Source organism: Lissotriton vulgaris, chromosome 2_1, assembly GCF_964263255.1.
Source record: "Lissotriton vulgaris chromosome 2_1, aLisVul1.2, whole genome shotgun sequence".
Lineage (NCBI taxonomy): Eukaryota > Metazoa > Chordata > Amphibia > Caudata > Salamandridae > Lissotriton > Lissotriton vulgaris.
The window spans coordinates 814,995,388-815,016,005 of NC_141687.1; the positions used below are offsets into that span (position 1 = coordinate 814,995,388).

At 42.4% G+C, this 20,618-nt stretch overlaps 1 protein-coding gene across 2 annotated transcripts in view; it reads left to right on the plus strand.

Annotated features, from left to right (window-relative positions):
* PLEKHA3 (pleckstrin homology domain containing A3) overlaps positions 1-18,066 on the plus strand; it is a 233,909-nt gene extending 215,843 nt beyond the window's left edge. For both annotated transcript variants that reach the window (XM_086956203.1, XM_086956204.1), the window contains exons 7-8: positions 6,253-6,362; positions 17,088-18,066. In XM_086956203.1, coding sequence (XP_086812329.1) covers positions 6,253-6,362; positions 17,088-17,212 — 235 coding nt within the window. In that variant the 3' untranslated portion in view covers positions 17,213-18,066. The remainder of the gene's footprint in view (positions 1-6,252; positions 6,363-17,087) is intronic.
* Positions 18,067-20,618: the final 2,552 nt, after the last annotated feature.

The following is a 20,618-nucleotide window of genomic DNA, read 5'->3' on the forward strand; positions in this document are numbered from 1 at the left end:
TGCATGCTTGGATGCGATCCACAAGCTTCTTTGAATAAGTGTGAGCGTCTTTAATAGACATGTCATTTGATGCCTTATATGTTTCAGCTTGCAACACTTTCACGAAACCGAAGTAACTGTGTGTTCCCCGGGACTTCCTACGTCCATAGGACAATATACTTAGCAGTTTCACCCATTAAAGGCTTGTCCAGTGAATTGGTGCAGCACCCCCGCCAAGCACCCACAGCAAGCACTCCAGTTCCTCTGGGGTCCGGGGATCAAGCAAACAATGCACAGACTATCAGGGTAGCAAACTACCCTGACCCTCCGTCATCCACATCAAAGCTGCTTTAGTTTGCCCTAGGCGGCACACGCCCACGCTGTGGGAGTGAGGCTCAGACATTTTGTACCCAGCAGCCAAAGGATAACATCAAGCATGTGGGTCTTACATGGCAAGGTAGAGGCAACAACACACGTATTACCAAGTAAGTTTCCTTTCCTGTGTTTTTGATTATTGGATTGGAAGTGGAGAGAACCCACTCATAAAAACTCCCAGTTTCTCTTTGTCTTGGTTTCGCCCTACAGATGAGGCTATGCTCTACTATTAATTTTAGATCAACTGTACCTCCCACTTATGTTAGAGCATTTCTTAGAGCTAGCAGCACCTTTCCATCTTGCTCCGAGAAGTTCAAGCTTTTTTGGCCTCAGGAGCCATAGAGAGGGTTTTGGTCTTTGAAATAGGAACTGTCTGTTACTCCTGCTCTTTCCTTATGCCATTGAAGGAGAGAGACCATTGTCCTAATTTAGAACATTCTTGCGGGAGAACAAATTCAACATGCTCACTCTGGCCCATGTTCTGTCTGCCCTCGAACCAGGTGCTTGAAATTGGCTTTGGACTTGCAGCATGCATATTTTCCTGCACCTGCCCTGCAGTACCACATATGCTACTTGTGGTTCAAGATGAGCCAGGAGCATTTTCAATGTATTGTGCTCCCATTCAATCTCACCAGTGCCTCTTGAGTGTTCATAAAAGTGATGTGGTGGTCACAGCACATGTCAGGATGCTGTTGAAGTTAGGCTTGATGCAATCAGTCATAAACTACCTCCAGGTGATGGTGAACCTCCAAACATCAATAGAGTTCATTATCCGCTGGTTCGCTGAGAAGCGCTTTAATTGTAACAATCCTGAATAGTGCTGTTTCAGACCATCCTTCCAACGCAGTGAGTTAAGGGCATTTGGGCTATGACCCCGAAGTTTCAGCCTCCGTTCTGGGTCTCTCAGCATCCTCTGTGGGTCAGCACCAGGAGAACTTTCCAGATTCCTTCTAAGTTTCAAGGAGACTGCAAAAGATCTTTAGTGATGGATCAACCGTAATTGGACCAGATGCAGTTCCCTCTCCTGTCCCACCCAGAGCTGACAGTGGTGTCTGATGCGTCACTACTGGGATGAGGAGGTCACCTCGAAGAAGACAGAAGAGGGGATCAGACCTGTCTCTGCATCAACTTGTTGTAGTTACAGGCTAAACTGGAATGGCATGGCGTGCACAAAAACCATGGATTTAACCCAGATCTGTGACTGGGTGTGAATGCTTGATTAATTCAGCATTCCGTCCATCTGTTCTTTTTGCTTTTGTCGCGGGAGGGTATGCCCAGACTTGGGTCCCGTACTCACTATGCCACCAGATTTAAGCTAGCCAGGCTGATGAGGGGTGTTACCCCAAAACCGTCCTAGGTTGCTTTTTTTCTGGTCCAGGGAACAGGGGGTCAAGACTGATTTGCATATGGTTGGGTCTGAAGTGCAATGGCGTGGCGTGCAAAAAACAATGGATTTAACCAAGATTTGTTACTGGGGTTGAATGTTTGATTATTTCAGCATCCCATCCATCATCTGTTCTTTTTGGTGAAGGTCGTGCTACCACTCATCAAAAGGAGACTGGTTCAGGTTCTCACACAAAACCATGTGATACTCCATCAAGCAGGGTGGGGTGGATGATTCTTGGGTCCTGTGCCAGGATGCACTTTGCCTCTTGAGTCGACTGGAACAACAGGGCATTTTCCTGGGTGTGAACCGCCTAGCAGGATCCTTGAATGCAAGGCAAATGAGCTAAACTGGCAGTGCCTGGCAGATCACAAATGGTGATTACCCTTCGAGGTGGTACTGGCCATCTTGCATCAATGGGGAGAAACCTGGTTAAATTATTTTGCAACTGCAAAGAATGCTCAATGTCAAAACTTTTTCACACTGGAGTTTCCAATAAGGATCTCCATTAGAGATGTGTTCTAGACAAAGTGGACTATGGGATCAGTGTAAGCCTTCACTTCATTACCTTTCCTGCCACAAGTTCTGAAGAAGATCAGGAATGAACAGACCCAAGTCATCCTAATGGCTCTGGGATGGGCAAGGAGAGTGTGGTACTTGGAACTTCTGGGCATGAGCATCTCTCCTCCGATCAGGCTTCCACTTTGGGAGGACCTCCTGTTGCGGCAGCAGGTTAGGGCCATGCACCTGAACCTGCACAATCTGCATCTCCATGCGTGGAGATTGAGTGGCGGCCGTTGATGGCATCCGATCTTCCTCCAGAAGTTGTGGATGCCATCCTGACTGCCAGGCGTTCTTCAATTAAGTTTGTCTTCACTGGGCGCTGAGACAAGTTTGAGGCCTAGTGTGGCATCCACAATACTTAAACATTGCAGGCCAAACTGTTGGATTTGCCATTATTTGTTCAAACTCAGGCCAACAAGGGCATCCATTGGGCACTGTTAAAGGCTATCTGTTAGCCCCTTCGTCTTTTTAAAGTTTACCGGACCAAATGTCCATGTTCAAATCATGCATTATAATGTTAATTTTGAACGGTTTCACTCCAATATTCCATTCAAAATCCTTTGTTGTCCCACAATGGGATCTTAATCTGTTTCTCACTTTCCTTATGTGTACATCATTTGCCCCCATGCACTGCTGTCCAGTGAACTTGGAGCGAATTCAAAGCTCTTTAAGGGCAGCCACCTTATGCCACCTTTTTTCCAGACAGTGGTACCGTGTAACAAGGCTCCCTTTCTGCCTAAAGTTGTGATGGCTTTTCACATTGGACAGTCCATTACTGTTCCAGTGTTTTTTGCCCCACCTAAACCCTCAAAGGAGGAAGAGAGACTCCATCAGCTGGACCCCATGAGGAGCTTGAGCTTTTATATTGATCGATCGCATCAAAGGCTATCTTGTGGACAAACATCTCTTTGTAGGGTTCTCTGGGGAAAAGTCCGGCAAGGCAGTGCAGAAGAGAACAGTGCCAAGGTGGATAATCCTCTGCAGCAAGATCTGCTCTGCACAAGCCAAGGAGCAGCCTCCGGAGTGATTGAGGCGTTATTCTGCCTGGTCTGCCACTGCTTTGGCACGTGGAGTGCCTCTCTGTGACATCTGTCAGGCCGCGATGTGGGTGCCAGTACACTGGTTCACAAAGCACTTCTGCGTTGACGATCAGATCCAGCGGGAATGGTTTTACAGCGGCTTGGTCCTAAAGCACCTTTTGGCATTACCCATTCCACAGACTCCACCACTTTGCAAGTTACTGCTTTCGTATAATTTCTAAAGATGAAGAATCTGCATTTAGAAGTATCCATCAGAATAGGAGTTACTTACCTTTGGTAATGCTCTTTCTAGTGGATACTCTAATAGCAGATTCCTCACCACCATCTCTCCTCCAAGTGGACTGGTCTGTTTCCCTATCTAAAAAAAGTCTCAGTGTAGGAATCTGCAGACTGGTACAATCAACTGATTATTGCTGGGCTTGGACACCGAAGGTACGGACAGACTCAAGAAAGAAACTGACCTTAGTGGGTAGGGGTGGTGCTTCAATGCGGCTCCACTTGTTACTGGGGCAAAACAAAGTCATTGTGGTGACGCTCAACGCCACCTACTGGTGTGTGAGGGCAATGCTATTAAAATCGAACGGATCCAGTTTAGCAACTGGGGATATTTTAAAGGGGAGGATTCTGCAGTTACAGAAGGTAAGTTACTTGTTCATCGTGTGTACACTGGTGGGATACCAGACATGACTGTGGTGAGTTCTCTTTCCCACCACCATCCAAAAGGAACTTGGAGCAGGACAATGGGAAAACGTATGCAGGTCGTTAGCTACAGTAGTTTTGTGGCATATACATACTTGCAGTTTCTCCAGGTTCACCTTAGTCGTTCTTTCTAGAGTGCAGTTTCGCTTGTAAAAAGTGTAGAAGTGATTTCGCTTTTTTTTTTTACTAATGGTTGAAGTACTTATAAATAACCCTTTTATCTGGATAATGGCTGGAACAAGTCATAATCGTTTCATATTTTTGTGTTTCCCAAAAGATTCTAATTGTATTCATGCCCATTTAGGTCCTTTATGTGCTTTTATAATTAGAACTAGTAAGCAGTGTGATTTCTGCATTTTCCGTTTTGCAAAGTACAGTGGAATTGCGTTCAGAATTATTTTTTTGAAATCACAACTGTTGTGATATTAACTCTACCTATAATGGTATGGGGCAACTAACGTGCTCCCACATGCAAGTTTTGCATTTAAAAGCTTTGTCACTTTTTCTAAGTTTAAAGTCAACAGAACGCCCAGATTGGTAGCTACATAAATACCGTTGTAAGTATTGCTGTTTGATCATTTAAGACTGAACGGAGTAACTCAGACATATCTCCCAGTAAGATGACCAGAACCAGTTTATCAAGCACTGAGAAGAATTGAATGGGTATAAATAGGGATATTCTCCGCATACATGGCGATCTTCTTGCCCCCAAATCATAAAAATTGTGAACAATGCCCTTATCCTGCCATTTGCAGCAGGTTTGATGCAGAGATTAAAAAAGTCAGGTGAAGGAGCAACTCTTTGTATTCCATCTTTCTGTATATACCCTATCCTTTAACACCCCAATGATCACTACACTATTCTGCAGAATGGCTGATGTTAATCTGTTGAATTGCCTGAATGAACTTGTGGCACATCCCAAGAAATCTAAAGTTATTCAAAAGAAACTTCCATCTGAAAGCGTCAAAAGCCTTAGCAGCATCTGTAGTTATGACAGCTAATAGTAACTGATCTACCAGACTGTTGTCTAGATCTGTCAGATAGCACTAACTAGCATTGTACTCTCCATCCATCACAGGCAAATTGATCAATTATACTTGTTTTTTACTACTCTTTATTTGTTTTTAACCTAAAAAAACTTGTTAGCTGAAGCATGTTCTCGCCTTGTATATGATGTAATATACTTTTCGCATTGTTCTAGGACATAGAATATGCAAAGTAATGGCTCAAATGCCATTATTCATAATGATCGCATTAAACACATATCCTCCACGGCTGCATCAGGTCAAGTGCATAAATGTATTGCCCACTTAATACTGGCACAATCATATTGATTTCATACTTCGTGGGGGAAACCCCCCAATTCCATAATATCAATGGAACAATGGCAACAAATAGTGTGCGGTAGAGACAGGACTTACTGAGTTTTATTATGAGGCTGCTGTATACAGTATAGAGAAAGGGGATAGACCCATCTCTGGGCATACACAGGACACTCCGGGACAGTCATGGAAAAAGTGGTGGATAGAAAGGCTTGAATTCATTTTAACAATGTGTAATTACTGTGGGCAAATCCCATTCTAATGTTGATTTGTTCAGTGAACCGTTAAGCATGAGTGTAAGTCAGATGCAAATCGGACTAGAGCCCTGCCCTAAAGGGGACGTTCAAAGTGTCATGCTGTCCCCACTGAATGAAAACACGAGCAATCTGCATTTGTTGTCACCTTATTAAGGCAAGTTTCATCTTGAGTGCCTATGGGCACATAGGTTCCACTTAGTTCAACTCATTGAGGAAACAAAAAGTGATGGCTGAAGTGCTTGAATTAATGTTAAATATTTGTAATTACTCTGGGCACCTTCTATGTAATGTATATTGGCGATTTCTAAGGAACATTATCTACTGAATGTGTATTTTAATTTGTTCTTGTTACTATAATTGACATATTTTGTATTTCTTGTTAACATAGTTTGGGGCTCATTATTTTATTTACCTCACTTTCCTACCTTTCATATATTCTTTGTTGTATGCTTACTTCATATTATCTTGTTCAGTTCTATTAATCGTGTTTTGTTCTCATAATTCAACATATTTTTTTTTAATTTGGAAAGCTTCTAACTATGACCCTTTCCTGCCATTACAGACCGTGTTTTTTTTCCATTAAAACATGTTTTGTTTTTAGTATAGTGTTGATAGATACATTTTTCCTACAGGAGTGGCCACTCTCTAAGAGAACCGATTTCATCATTGCATCGAATTTCACAGAGTCGCAGAAGAACATATTCCGATACAGGTTCTGACGTTTCTACTGCAGTGGTTGCAAGTAAGTTGAATAATTCCTTTTTATTACTTTTATTTATCCCTATATATGACACTTCTAAAAGGTAATGTATCAGGATAGTATTGACATTTGCCTACATCTGACTCCTAAAACAGAATTCAACTGAGTTGTAATAAATGGTAATGTGTTTTGCCTCCATCATACAAACAATTAGAACTATGACTGGATTGCATTTTATTTGGTCTGTTGTAGTCATGATTTCTTTAGAGCACCTATATTTTGAAAGAGATTTAACACCTAAAATGCAAACTATCATAATTTCTTCCTATGTGAACCATAGCATTAAAATAACGGTACTTAGCACTAGAATAGTGGTACTTTGGCCTAGTGTGGTATAAGTGGCTGGTTAATGTCTGAATGTTAAGTCTATTGGCTTTGTGCAGTGTGGTTTCTTTAACTGATCATTCTCTTTACCATTCACAAGGCTAAATCCCAAACCATACCTTTTTGAGCCAGTAACATTCAGTTTCCATTCCATTTGCTTCTTAAAGTACCCCAGCCCCATATCTTGTTTCTTCAACTAATCTACTTTAATTATTGATTTACCTCCATGACTCTAAGATTCTGGTTAATGGAGGGTCACTCGGTACTAAAAACATGTTACACAGCTAATATTGATTTTTTTTTCTCAAGAAGTTTGAAAATCATTTTTTTTTTACTTAGTCATGACAGAATTGCTTTAAAAATGGTGATTATGCTATAAAAACTGGAATATTGCAAATTCTACTAAATAAGCTAACGGCTCACTTTTTAATCTCAAAATATAACCTCACATCTCTTTGTAACTGGTTAGTATTTTCTTCTTTCTGCTGACCAAGCATTTTGAGTTCATGGTGCTGGAGCTCACACTCACAGGCAGTTGACCGTAAAATAGTTGATGTTCAAGTTCTTTTTTCACTGCCTCCCCCTGCACCCCCAATGAGTAAGATACAACTTGGTTTGATAATGGACTGAGGCCTAGCACTTATCTGATCATTCACTTCAGTTCCGCTGGCGCTTCTCTCAGAGTCAAAGAGGGATGCACTTTTAATAAGGATCCTCTTGTTATCAATGGCAAGCACAACACTCAGGGCAGAGGCGGAGTCTTAACTGGTGAACCCACTGGAGTGAGATCCTGGGTATCTGGATCTGTGGCTTTCAGAGAGTCTTACAAGGCTTCCTATGCTCTCTCAATTTCCAGGGAACGAATACCCCTCCTAACCTCCCTAAGAAGCACTTACCTCCTCAAAGCTTGCCCATCTCTCAAATCCTTTCTCCATCCCACTATTCTGGGCCCTCTAGGGGCTTTCCAATTTCTTGTAATCTCACATTTTGCGATTATTTAAGCTAGGTCCTGGAATCTACTCGTGACCTTCATCTTGGCAGTATGGAGAAACCAGTATACAGTGTCCCATTGTGTAGGGGATGTCTCTTGAGATTTTGTGCACTACTACTGCTGTGACCGCCTCCCAGCAAGGTACTAAAGATGGGCAGTCTCACATCCATGTGTTTAATCTCCGCTCCTATTGCCCCACATCTCGGGCAGGCTGTATCGTCTGTGTGGAAGTATTTGTTAATGTGGACGGGGGTCATATATGCTCTGTGAAGGGAAAAGTAATTGATCAGTTTGAATCTTACGTTCCTGTAGACTTTGGGTACCCTTGCTAAAATATTGTCCCAATCTTTTTCTGGAAAGGGGATTCCTAGGTCCTCCTCCCAGCTAGCCTTTAATGTCTCCAGTGGGGTATACAACGTTTACAACGCGCGCGTTACAACAAAGTACCATTACCACGCGTTATAACAACGAAAGTTGTTACAACGAATTGCGCTGGGTGGCGCTCAAGGATAATAAATCATTTAATTTACTATCCCAACACCTTCCCTACTCTCCACGGGGACTGGTGTTGGAATAGTAAATTATATTTTTTAAATTTGCGCCCCCCCCCCAACGCAAGTCGTTGTAACGACTTGCGTTGTTACAACCGCGTTGTAATGGTACGCGTTGTAACAGTGTGCGTGGTAGTGACATAAATCCCTCCAGTGGTTGCAATGTGTCTCTTTGTATCACTCTATAGAGGCAGGAGATCGCCCTAAAGGTGCCTGCCACTCATATAATGTATTAGCAAGTGTTGTGGAGGTGTGGAGCTGACATCCCCAATTTCCAATGCACTCGAAACGCACATGTCACCGCTCTATGCAGGAGGTAATGACCTTGGGGGAGGCTCAAACTGGAGTAGCACGCCTTCGTGAAACAGGTCGCCTGCCTTTTCAACTCCCACTTCCACCCGTTCATGCAGACTCTCCCATTGTCCCCCACGAGGCAAACTGTATAGCATACTCAAGGGAATAGCTGAGGAATAGGGAAGCTGTGTATACGTTTTTTGCCGGCATTGGGTCCAGCAGCGATGTTCCACTTTAAATTCCGATTTGTCTTCATCAGTGGGACGTGTTGCTCTCAATAATGCCCGAGTCCCAAAGGAATGACGGCCATGATCAGTCAAGTTCCCTAAAAACTGCTCTGGGAATCCACACTGGCAGCAGAGCAAAGAAGTATTATACCTCCAGGGAGGGCCACCATTTTCAGCAGGGCCCGCTGTGCCTGCTACTGACAGCGGAAGCGTTTGCCAGCACTGGATCACAAGGATCTGATAGCATGTCCTATATTACTGTCTAGTAAGTTCTGGCGTTCATGGTATATTTTCACCCCCAGATATGGTAAGCAGTGAGGCTCCCAGCGAAGATCGCTCAATCTGTCTGGCAGGGGAGCATCAGCCTCTAAAGAGAAATAGCTGCGACTTCTTTCAGGTCACTTGCAAGCCAAACCAAGCCCCAAAGTCTTCCAGCGTACCTCTTCCCCCTCTGGGTCTCTCCCTGTGTCCTGGAGAGACAGTATAAGGTCATCCGCATATAGTGCTATTTCATGCTAGTGATTACCGATCTGAACTCCCAGGTATCTGCTCCCCTCTTCAGTCAGACAAGCGAACAGCTCCATTGCAAGGACAAATATCAGGGGTGACAGCGGGCACCCCTGCAGAGTCCCTTGTCATACTGTATAACTCAGAAATTGTCTGCCCCTTCTTCACCCTGGCCTGTGCCGCAGCTCGCAGTGGTGGGGGGGTCACTCATCAGTACCCCCTTTGCCACTCTGTTCTCCCTCTGCAGAGGGAGTCTTTGCCTTGAGGATCTCCCCTTAATTACTGCTGGAGCCCTTGTCCGTTCAGTCCATCGTCTAGTTCATGTGGCACCCAGGGCCCCAGGGAGCACCCTGCCTTAACACAGCTGTATATTAGGGAATAATCAGGATCTTCAGCCCTCTGTCCCTTCAGGGCCCTCAATATTCCTACAGTTGGATGGGGTGTCGCTCGTTGTAGGCCTGAGTCGTCGCACACTTGCCTCAGGGAAAGACAGTCTCAAGCAGCTCCTCTCGGGTACCATTGGAGGCCGGTGTCAAGGGCCTTGTCACTGCCGCTGTCCGGTCCTTTTTCTTTCAGGCTCCTTCAGGGCAAGTCGCTCCACCAGTAGCGCCTGGTGGTCGCTCATCGACAGCCCCCAGGTTCCTCTGCTCCAGGGCTGCACTTCATTCTCGCCACCGATGCCACAGTTACCTTGGCCCCCACAGACTCTGTGAACGGCAGCACAGCTCAGTCAGGGGGCTCTGCTATCTCAGGCAGCTGTTCCCCCTGCACTTAATGATTGCCAGGTAAGTGCTGAATCTAGGCTTCCTCTTTACTGGTTCCTCTTTAGATGGCCCAGTTCCGCAGCTGCCTTTTTGTGAGTCCTGCCTCGCCACGCCTTCCAGGGCAGAACACGGGCTGGCAGTTCACCTCCCAAGCGCACAAGGGGGATAATAGAGTGCCCGGGAGTGTCTGCTCTTCCCTTTTCTCGCTGCTGGGGTCTGGGCCGGCCTTTTAAGCAGGATAGTGCCAGATGGGGGTTATTTCCCTCAGGAGCGCAGAGGGATGCTGCCTACTCCATCAGCAGTTAACCACGCCCCCAACAGAAGGACTACATGTGGCATATGGATTTATATTGTATTGTATTGTATTGTAAGGGGTGCTTGTAAAGCGCACTGACACCATGGGTTTCCTGGCGCTGGTTGGAAGTAGAGGGGACAGAAAGACTAACCAGATTGGGGGAAAAGCCAAGTTTTTAGAGACTTACGCAAAAGGGTCAAAGAGTTAGAAGTTTTAAGAGAAAGGGGGAAAGAGTTCCAGAGCTTGGGGGCCAGGTATGCAAATCTCCGGCCTCCAGATCTGCAGAGCTTGTAAGAAGGGACAGTCAAGAAATGGAGGTGAGAGGATCTCAAGTTGCGGGATGGGCAGTAGGGTCTGATGAGGGATTTCACGAAGACGGGACAGGGGCCAGCTAGTGACTTGAAGATGAGGCAGCCGATCTTGAAGGCTGCCCTTGAGATGACAGGGAGCCAGTGGAGTTTGACAAGGAGGGGCCTGGCGGATTGCCACTTCGGAATCCCTAAGGCCAGTCTCGCCGCCTGATTTTGGACCACTTGCAGTCTAGCCAATGATGTTTTAGGCAGACCGTGATAGATCGTGTTGGAAAAATCTAGGCGGGAGAGGACGAGGGCCATGATAACCTGCAGGAGGGCATCAGTGGTAAGGAGATATGCCACTTTCCTGATCCTGCGCAGTTGGTAGATACAGGACGAGACCACGGTCCCCACCTGCGGCCCTAGGGATAGAGCGGAGTCAATAGTGACCCCCAGGCTCTTCACCGAAGCCACGGGAATGGGAGAGGGGCCCAGTTCCGCCGGCCAGAATTGAGGCCCCCAGAAGGTGGCGCTCCTACCGGGAAGGAGGAGCTCCGTCTTACCGGGGTTCAACTTTAACTGGTTGTGGCCCATCCACTGGAGAATGTGGGACATGACTGCCTGAAAGTTGGGGATAGCAGAGGGGGAATTGAGAGAAAAGATGAGTTGCAGGTCGTCCGCGTAATTAAACACGGTAAAGTCCCACTGCCTCAAAGAAAAAAGAAGGGGGCGAAGATAAAGATTGAAGAGAAGAGGGGACAAAGAAGAACCCTGGGGGACCCCGCAGAGCGAGTGCTCCCTAGGAGTCCTAGGAGTTATATGTAACGGTGTCTATTTTTTGCTTCTTTTTTTTTTATAAATCTTTCTTTATTGATATTTTTCATGTAAATACAGAGCATATTATAGCACAGATCGTATTGCTGCATACATTAAAAGTATGTGGAAATCGGTCAGTCCTTCATTCCAATCAATAGCAATAATGCATTGCGTAATACCCCATCTGGGAACAGAAAAAGCAGAAACGAGATATGGTTCAAACAAATATAACTAGCACCAGACAACGGTTCTGATGTTAACATCAGCCTTCCCACCCAACCCCCACCCCTATAGCTTCCATGGATTCAATTGAGCACCTCTTTGTGGGGTCTATTTTTTCCACATCAGCTGCTATGGGGGGAGGGGCAGGGTTTGGAGGGAAGGGTCACCCACAGCCTCCCTTAGGTTCAAAACTAAATAGTACTTTTGCACTAAATAACTCCACATTCATAAGTAAAAACTGTATTGCATTGAAAAGAAACTCAATTATCCACTTCACAATCCTACATTACTTATGTCACTGATATTTATGATCACTTGTATTGGAAAAATGCATTAATATTCTCTTTTTACGCTCTATAACTCCCTTCTAACACTAATGGAAGCATTTGTTCAAAAAGTACAATCTCCAGTAATTTCCGAAACATGAGTTATTTCCGACAAATTTCTTCTGATATGTAGAACTGAATCTCCGTACTACTGAGGAGCATCTACTGATTTGTACTGGTCCCTACACTCTTGTTCTTCCTGTATTGAAGTTATGCAGCCTACAGCAAGTTCTTGTTCATCTCCTGGGCAGCACTAGTGCATCAAGTATCCTTTAGACTTTCTGCGAGCTCTCCACCTGTTTCTGGATGGCAGGTCACTCTCCCAATCTTTTTGGAACATAGGGCCTCATTTAATTCTTGGTGGTTGGAGTAAATTACTCTGTGGCCCTGATGGAGGTGCCGATGGCAAAATTTAAAAATGTTGCCCACCCAGGGGGCATTTCTAACATTGGCAGCAACCACTGTCACAGTGGTTCCTGTCACTGCATTGTAATTTTGTTGTATGACTATCAACATGATTGAGCTGTACAGTACACTTACTAAGTTCTTTAAAAAAAAATGCCTCCCTCACCATGGAAGCTTCTCCCACAGTGAGGGAGGCATAGAGCACTTTTCAGTGCCCCTAATTTCCAAGGTTTTGTTGTTGAGGATGGACATTGAAAAATCGCTGTATATTTGCTCTTCTAAATCAGGTCGGCGGACATATTGCCAAACCTCTGACAGTCCTTACTCCATCAGGCTGTCAAAGGAGTTTAACCATAGTGGAGCCAAAGTAGTCTTCGCCGTCATCAAACTATGGTCCGCCCGCATTTAAATCGGGTGTGCAGACCATAGTCTTAGAGCGGAGGGAACTCCATCACCGTTGGGACAGAGTTCCGTCTCTGCCAGGATCTGAGTCAGGCCCATAGTCTCTAAAGGTGTAGTTAATGAAACTGAATTAAACGTATGACCTATTATTCCACCATTATTCTGGATTTAATATTCCAAGTTCATCTGCAGTGGAAGTGGGCATTTTTTTTCTAGGTTTGTTACACACTGCCTAATTTTTACTAAAACACCTGCAAGAGATATTGCTGATTAAATACATTAAAAATAGTAATAGCCAACCTGAAATAGATTGTAATATGATACGCAAAATGTGGTTGAACGTGAGCAGTTTAATACATTGGATCACTAAAAATATCTTTATTTGATTGAAGGTGTCCGTTTTAGTCATCAATACAAAACATTCCCTCGTGGCCTCACCATAATTTCTCAAATGATATTACTCAAATGCTTTTAGGAATTTTTCTTCCAAATCAACACAGATACATTTAGATCAAAATATATTTAGTATTTTTATTCATTTTTTAGCACTTCTATATCAAAATTACTTTTCTTATACATTTTCAATCTTCAATATACTATTATTATTTTTTTTCCTCCTTTGCATTGATTTTTTTAAAAACATTTTTTATATACTCATTGTGCGCATAATTTAGAAATCAAATATGAAATTGATTTTCTCTTAAGAACAAACAGAAATACCCTGAAAACTACACACTAATCACCAAACATACACTACTCATTAATACATCTACACACACTTCACTTGATAGTCAGGACAAGTTCTTTCTCTGAAGGTGAAATAACACAGATAGTATAGATGACTCTTCATGCCAGGTCGACGCAAGTTTCGGTGGACTTGTACCATCTTCTTCAGGACCAACAGATAAATGTTTGTCTTTTTGTAGTGTGGCTACAGGGTATCCTCTAGGAACATTCAGGGCATGTGTAATTAGATGTTATTTGGCTGAGCTGAGGCAGTCCTTCAGTGATGTTCCAACATGTAAATTTAGGATGGAATATTGGTAGCTTTCTATCTTGTGGTAATATTCAGCGAAGTCAATCTCAATCGTGATATACTTTCAATTTTTCAGAGATATCTTCATTTGCTTGTATCTCCGGATTATTATTATTGGTTCCTCATAACAGTTTTCACAGATGGACCGTATTTTTGCTTTTTTGAGTTCTTCTAATGGATCGCCATGCCCGACATGCCGTGAAAATGCCAAGATGTTGTGTCGGGCATGGCGATCCGTTAGAAGGACTCGAAAAAGCAAAAATACGGTCCATCTGGGAATACTGTTATGAGGAACCAATAATAATAATCCGGAGATACAAGCAAATGAAGATATCTCTGAAAAATTGAAAGTATATCACAATTGAGATTGACTTCGCTGAATATTACCACAAGATAGAAAGCTACCAATATTCCATCCTAAATTTACATGTTGGAACATCACTGAAGGACTACCTCAGCTCATCCAAATAACTTCTAATTACACATGCCCTGAATGTCCCTAGAGGATACCCTGTAGCCACACTACAAAAAGACAAACTTTTATCTGTTGGTCCTGAAGAAGATGGTACAAGTCCACTGAAACGTGCGTCGACCTGGCATGAAGAGTCATCTATACTATCTGTGTTATTTCACCTTCAGAGAAAGAACTTGTCCTGACTATCAAGTGAAGTGTGTGTAGATGTATGAATGAGTAGTGTATGTTTGGTGATTAGTGTGTGGTTTTCAGGGTATTTCTGTTTGTTCTTAAGAGAAAATCAATTTCATATTTGATTTCTAAATTATGCGTACAATGAGTATATAAAAAATGTTTTTAAAAAAATCAATGCAAAGGAGGAACATTTAAAAAAAAAAATAATATATTGAAGATTGAAAATGTATAAGAAAAGTAATTTTGATATATGTGCTAAAAAAATAATGAATAAAAATACTAACATTTTTTGATCTAAATGTATGTGTTGATTTGGAAGAAAAATTCCTAAAAGTATTTCAGTTATATAATTTGCGAAATTATGGCAAGGCCACGGGGGAATGTTTTGTATTGTTGTTTATGCTGCCCCTCTTTTCCCTGGCCTCAAATGATCTAATAGAGGGGGTCCCAAATTTATGCTGTCAGTTTGAGACATGTCTTGCATGACAAATATGCTTTCAACATGTTGCAGCCCTTCTGTTCAGTCATATCCACAGATATTCATTTTTTATAAACTCACTGGCTATGTTTTGAATGAATAGTCAGATATCACAACTTCATACTCCTCCAATGAAATGCATTGAGCATCAGGTGAATTTAGTGCTGGACTAGAAGATGGCGTGCCTTACATTTTGCTTTATATTATTACTGGGGCATTGCATGATTTTGGGAAGTATAGAGTATCCCTTACTGCAATAAATTATAATATTCACAAGGATCATATGCACTTTTCCTGCCTGTTAACTTTTTTGTTCACATTGGGTATAATTGTCAAGCAGACTGGACCCTGGGAAATCTGGAGTCTCTGCTGGCAACTCTGGTAAGAGTCTTTTTTAATTTAATGGAGATGGGTAGAATAAGCATTTGCTTCCTTCTTTGTCTTGGACAGCACATAACGCAAGTTAAAATTGATAGACTATACCACACTTCCTGAACTCCAATATTAGATTGGATGTTTAACATCTGGGGCCGTACCACACTTAGGTGGCACTGTCCCTCTTTGCTTGACAGCGCACCTTTAAAGAGGTTTCCCTGACACAAACAGAAACAGTGTACTCATTACTTATAGTGCGCTTCCCACAGGGCAGATGCAAACTGGCCGTTGACTTGGGAGCAGCACATTAATGATAGGGAGAGTGGCTATTTGAATCTGGCGCTTCTTCTTTCACGCTGCAGACAGAGTGCGCTTCAAAGGGAGGACAGCGATCCCCTTCAGGCGAGTACAGTAAGTGAGAGAGTGCACTCACCTGCAAGGGGCTGCTGGGGGCTCCATGGGCTCCCATTTCCCCATCATGATTGGGTGCCACCTCGTTTTGGTGCACAGTCAGTGTAGCTCTTATGAGTCTCTTTGCCTATGTGCGCTCTTTCCTGATACAACGTGGGCACAGACACCACCCCCCCTATGCAAATGAAGGAATGCCCCCCTAAGATAGCACCAGTGCTATATGTGCAGCAGCACTATCTATATTGCAGAAGGGGGCTGCACAAACACCTGAACGCCCTTCTGTAGTACTACAGAGCCAGGGGTGCTCAGAAAATGGGAAGACATGGCCGTTGTACCCCCAGGCCGCTGTATGTTATTAAAACCCTGGAAGGTGATAACATTAGTGAGTAGGCAATCCCAATACTTTACACTGTCTAATAAGCCTTTCTCATCTTTTACTTTATTTGCCAGTATCTTCCAGTCATTCAAAATGTATCCAGTGACTTAGTAAAATCCATCTTTCTTCCTAGCAGTTTCCATTGATGAATGTCTTTTAATAAGTACTGAATGATGTCTAATAATGTATTTATTTCTAGTAATTGCAATGATGGTTTGTTTTAGCATTTGCCATGGTTGTAATATGTTGCTCATTGTTTGAAGTACATTTTAAAATGTGGCAATTATTTATATATGTTATGTTTTTATAATTGGTATACAAGTTTTGTGAAATGATGGTGTTCTGAAATTATTTACCTTTGACTTTAGTTCTTTAGTATGATTGCACCTACTAAAGTTAATTGTGACTCTCCTTTGGAGTTTCTTAATGGAAATTAGCATTTTCTGGAAGAATTTGTTATGATCTTCAATTCCAGTTAACAAATAGTACTTAAGGGATCTGCTGAAGGCTCAGTTTATATAATCTCAGTGACATCGAGGTATTCTGCATTTTGGCAGGCCTTACTTGTCAATACCTGCAGAAAAAATGCATCATAGTATTTGTATATTACATTTTAAACCCATTTATTAATAAGTTACCTGTGGTGCAGGATAGTCCTGAACATAGTCCTGAACATTTTATAGCTATTACAAGAAAATGTCATAACAAAAGGGAAATCATCATAATCTCTCCTTGAGAAAGTACAAAAATAACCACGAAGTAGCAGCCGTTTCGAGCAAGGTATTATCCTACAGTGTTGGATGAAGTAAAGATGATTTTTTTTACAAGGACGAGGATATGAGGAGATTGCCAGAAAAAGATGGCATTGGAAATGGAATGTTTCCATTGCTTAAGTAGAATAGATCAAGTCAGTGTGACAGATTATATTATGAACATTCTACTTACATACAATTTATTTATAATAGGACCTGCCCACTGTTCCAGAAATACACTCAATGGGGATTTGGCTTCAACAACCATCTTGGAAGAAAGTAAATCAACATCAAAGAAAAGATCAGAATCTGAAAATACTCTTCTGTCCTCTTCCTGAAAAAAATAAGTATTACATTTTATAGGAGCACTGCTATGCAAACGCTGCTGCGGATTGTCATACTGTTGTGATAGGGTAGGGTAGTATTTTTTCACAGAAGGATTTCTCTGCACTTTATAGAATAATGTTAAAACAAAGTTTTAAGTGTATTTTACCTTTGTACAGTTTATTTGCTAGAGTATTTTCCTAAAAACTCTATAGTTGGCACATTTTTGTAATATTTCAGGTGAAACCAATCTGAATCTACATTTGTTATTCTTGCAAAAAGGGTCTTCAGAAGACTACGAAGGCTGGTTGCTTAACTTATTTGACTCTCCAGATGTTGGCTTTGAAAACTATTTAAAAGCTTGAAACATAAGTAACTAGTGCCATGGCCCAGGTGGTTGTTGTGTGAAAGTATGCTGCCACAGTGTTTGATGGTTGTTACTTTGCCAATTTTTTTTTTAAACGAGACACATTCAGCTAGCACATGTAGGGGAAAGTAGATACCTTTAGCTATTTTTACTTTTTGAAATAATGTGTAAATGTTAATTCGAGTGACATTTTTCTACCAGACATTTGAGTTTATTTAATATAAAGATATATTTATTCTTTTTTGCATCAAAAAAGAATTTATGGCTAGCTTTAATATTGTTAAAATAGATCTGCTCATTTTCACGATATTGTATAAATTACATTGAATTGTTGTATTACTGAACCTTTTAAATAGTGTTAACTTTCATTGATCGTTAAATTATAAATAGCTGTCTTCCTGCTAATTATACTTTGAAATCCTGCTTCTAAGCAGCATATGTATGCTTGATATGTATATGATGAATAATGTATGTGTAAATAAATATATATTTGTTACACTATTTCCTTCAATGGTGTTGTGTATCACTCGGTATATACACTTGACATGCTCATCATTGTTCCTCACCCTTCGGATCTCTTCAAGAGTCTATACGTTGAACCCATTGAAACTTCTAACACTTTTTTGGCAATGAAGATATATCAAAAACTACAGAAAGGATTTACACCAAAACACAAATGGCCTATTGAATATAGTTTGAGTCTTGTGTATATTTATCTTAAACACGTTGTAAATTCTCAAATTTGCAAACAAATCAAACAAGTTGTAAATTCACAGATTTTCAAGGTAAATAATTTGTAAATTCACAACATTTTAAAAGCACCCTTAATTAGTGCATCTTATTTTTAAACTGCCAAAAATGTTTTTTCTTATAAATACCTTTATGCCCAAATATCTGAAGATTGCAAAAGAAATGATGGGTGGAGTGCAAGAATTGATCTCAGCCACCAGTAAGGTCATATTCCATTTTCCTTTTTTTTCACATAGCATCTATGTTTGCTTGTCTAACCTTCTGTAGGGCACCATGCCGGGCAGTTCAGGGTGGATTGTTCCCACAAGCAACAGTTTCAGTACTGATTTGCATAAGTTGGGCCTCATCTGGAGTGGGTTGGTGGGCAAAATAATTTTGTACTGGAATGCAGCAGAAAGATTAAGTGGCTGTAATTAATCTAAGCATCACTTTCTTGTTAGTCAAAGATATAAAGGATCAGGGCCATCAGGTTTAAGTAATGGTCATCCCCTCCCTCTTTAGGGCAGGCCGACTGTCACTTGTCTTCCTGATCCAGGACTGCCATGCAAGGCATGTCGGTCTTGGGTAGGGAAAAAAGCACAAGAATGTTTCCTGTATGAAGAAGATCATTGATTTTTTCCATATAAAATAAAAACTCCAGCTTCAGGAGTTAGTTTCTTGAAAATAAAAACAATTATGGTGAGCAGGTTCAACAAACATTTTGCTTGCTCAAAGATCAGTGCCTTCAATGAGTCACTGCACTGGCAGCACAGCCGGAGACACTGAGATCCTCACCCTGCCTGTGGAAGATTTATAAATTAGGGGGGGCGGTCCATTGCAAGGGGAGTGGAGGCCATGACCTAAATAGTTTGGAAGTTATCCGTTAGGAAGAGTGTGTTCGAGGCATGTGAGCTGTAGATCACATGCTTTGCATAGTCTGCAATCTAGTGTTGGGTCCGGATGTTTGCACATTGTTTTTCTTCGAAGAAGTCTTTTCCAGTCACGAGGTAGGTGACTCCTCCTTTCGGTGATAGTGTGCATGGGCATCAACTCCATTGTTAGATTGTGTTTTTTCCGCCATCAGATGTGAATTACTGCGCTCTATTTTGACACCGTTCTTGGGTTTCCCACAGTGCGCAGTCCACTACCCTCGATTGTATTTTTTCTTGATCGCGTTACCATTCTTCGCATATCGTATCATTTAAAAAATCTTTGATCTGAAAACTCTTGGCCGGCTGTTGGGCTTACCCGCGTCAGGTCAGCTCTCAGTCGATGGAACGGACTCCATTTAAATTCTGTCCCAGATGTCGCGCGAAGTTTTCGCGCACCGACTTGTATGAAGTGTGCAGTTTGTGTCTATCCCTAGAACACAACAAACAAGACTGCGACACATGCCAATCTTTTCGATTGAAGAAGACGCTCCGTGATAGTCGGGCTCGATGTCACAAGATGTGCCAACAATCGGTTTGTAGAAGATTCCGAACACAAAATCTTAAATGCACAAGGAGCCGAGGAAGAGGAGGAACACATTTCCCTTTCCGAAGACAACGCCGACATGGAAGAAGACGTTCCGCAGGGTCAGCGTATCATGAGTATTGATACACCCCTGCCCCAACTCCTGCCCATGTAAATGGCTCTGGTCCTTCCCTGCCTTCAGGCCAAGGTCGGCACCGAGAACATGTTTCCAACGCCTCACCTTCTGGCTCTGCATCAAAACACCAACTAAAGCCTTCCGGCTCGTGACCGTGTCGGCCCCATTCAGGCACCAAACCAAAATTTTCGGCTCTGCAATCCAAACACGTCTTCGTTGACATCCCTTCAATACCGAAACCTAAATCTTCAGAGCAGAAAACCTTGGCACCGAAACACAAAACAGCTCCTCCCCAATTGAAGGAGCCTCGTTTCGACGTCCCGCCTTCCAACATGGACCCAAAACAGAAAAAACTTGTCAATAACCCTAAAACTGGTCATATTCATGTAAAATTGCCCTTCAAAAGAAAAATGTTGGTACTAATCCTTCTCCTCCTCCTCTTGACCCCCCCTCACCACTTGACCCTAATTTACTCATTACTCCTATAAATACACCACAACCACAGTTACCGTATCACAAGGGTGACTAGGACGGGGATGAGGACGCACCACATGACAATAGCCCTGATGCATGGGATGATTACAAAACAGACCCTAACACTGACACTGACCCAGATCTATACCCTACAAAACCTTCTCCACCTGACGACAATGTAGGGTACATAGGATTAATTAACAGGGCTGCTCAATACCACAGGGTTCAGCTTCACAAGGAGCCTCTTGAAGAGGATTTC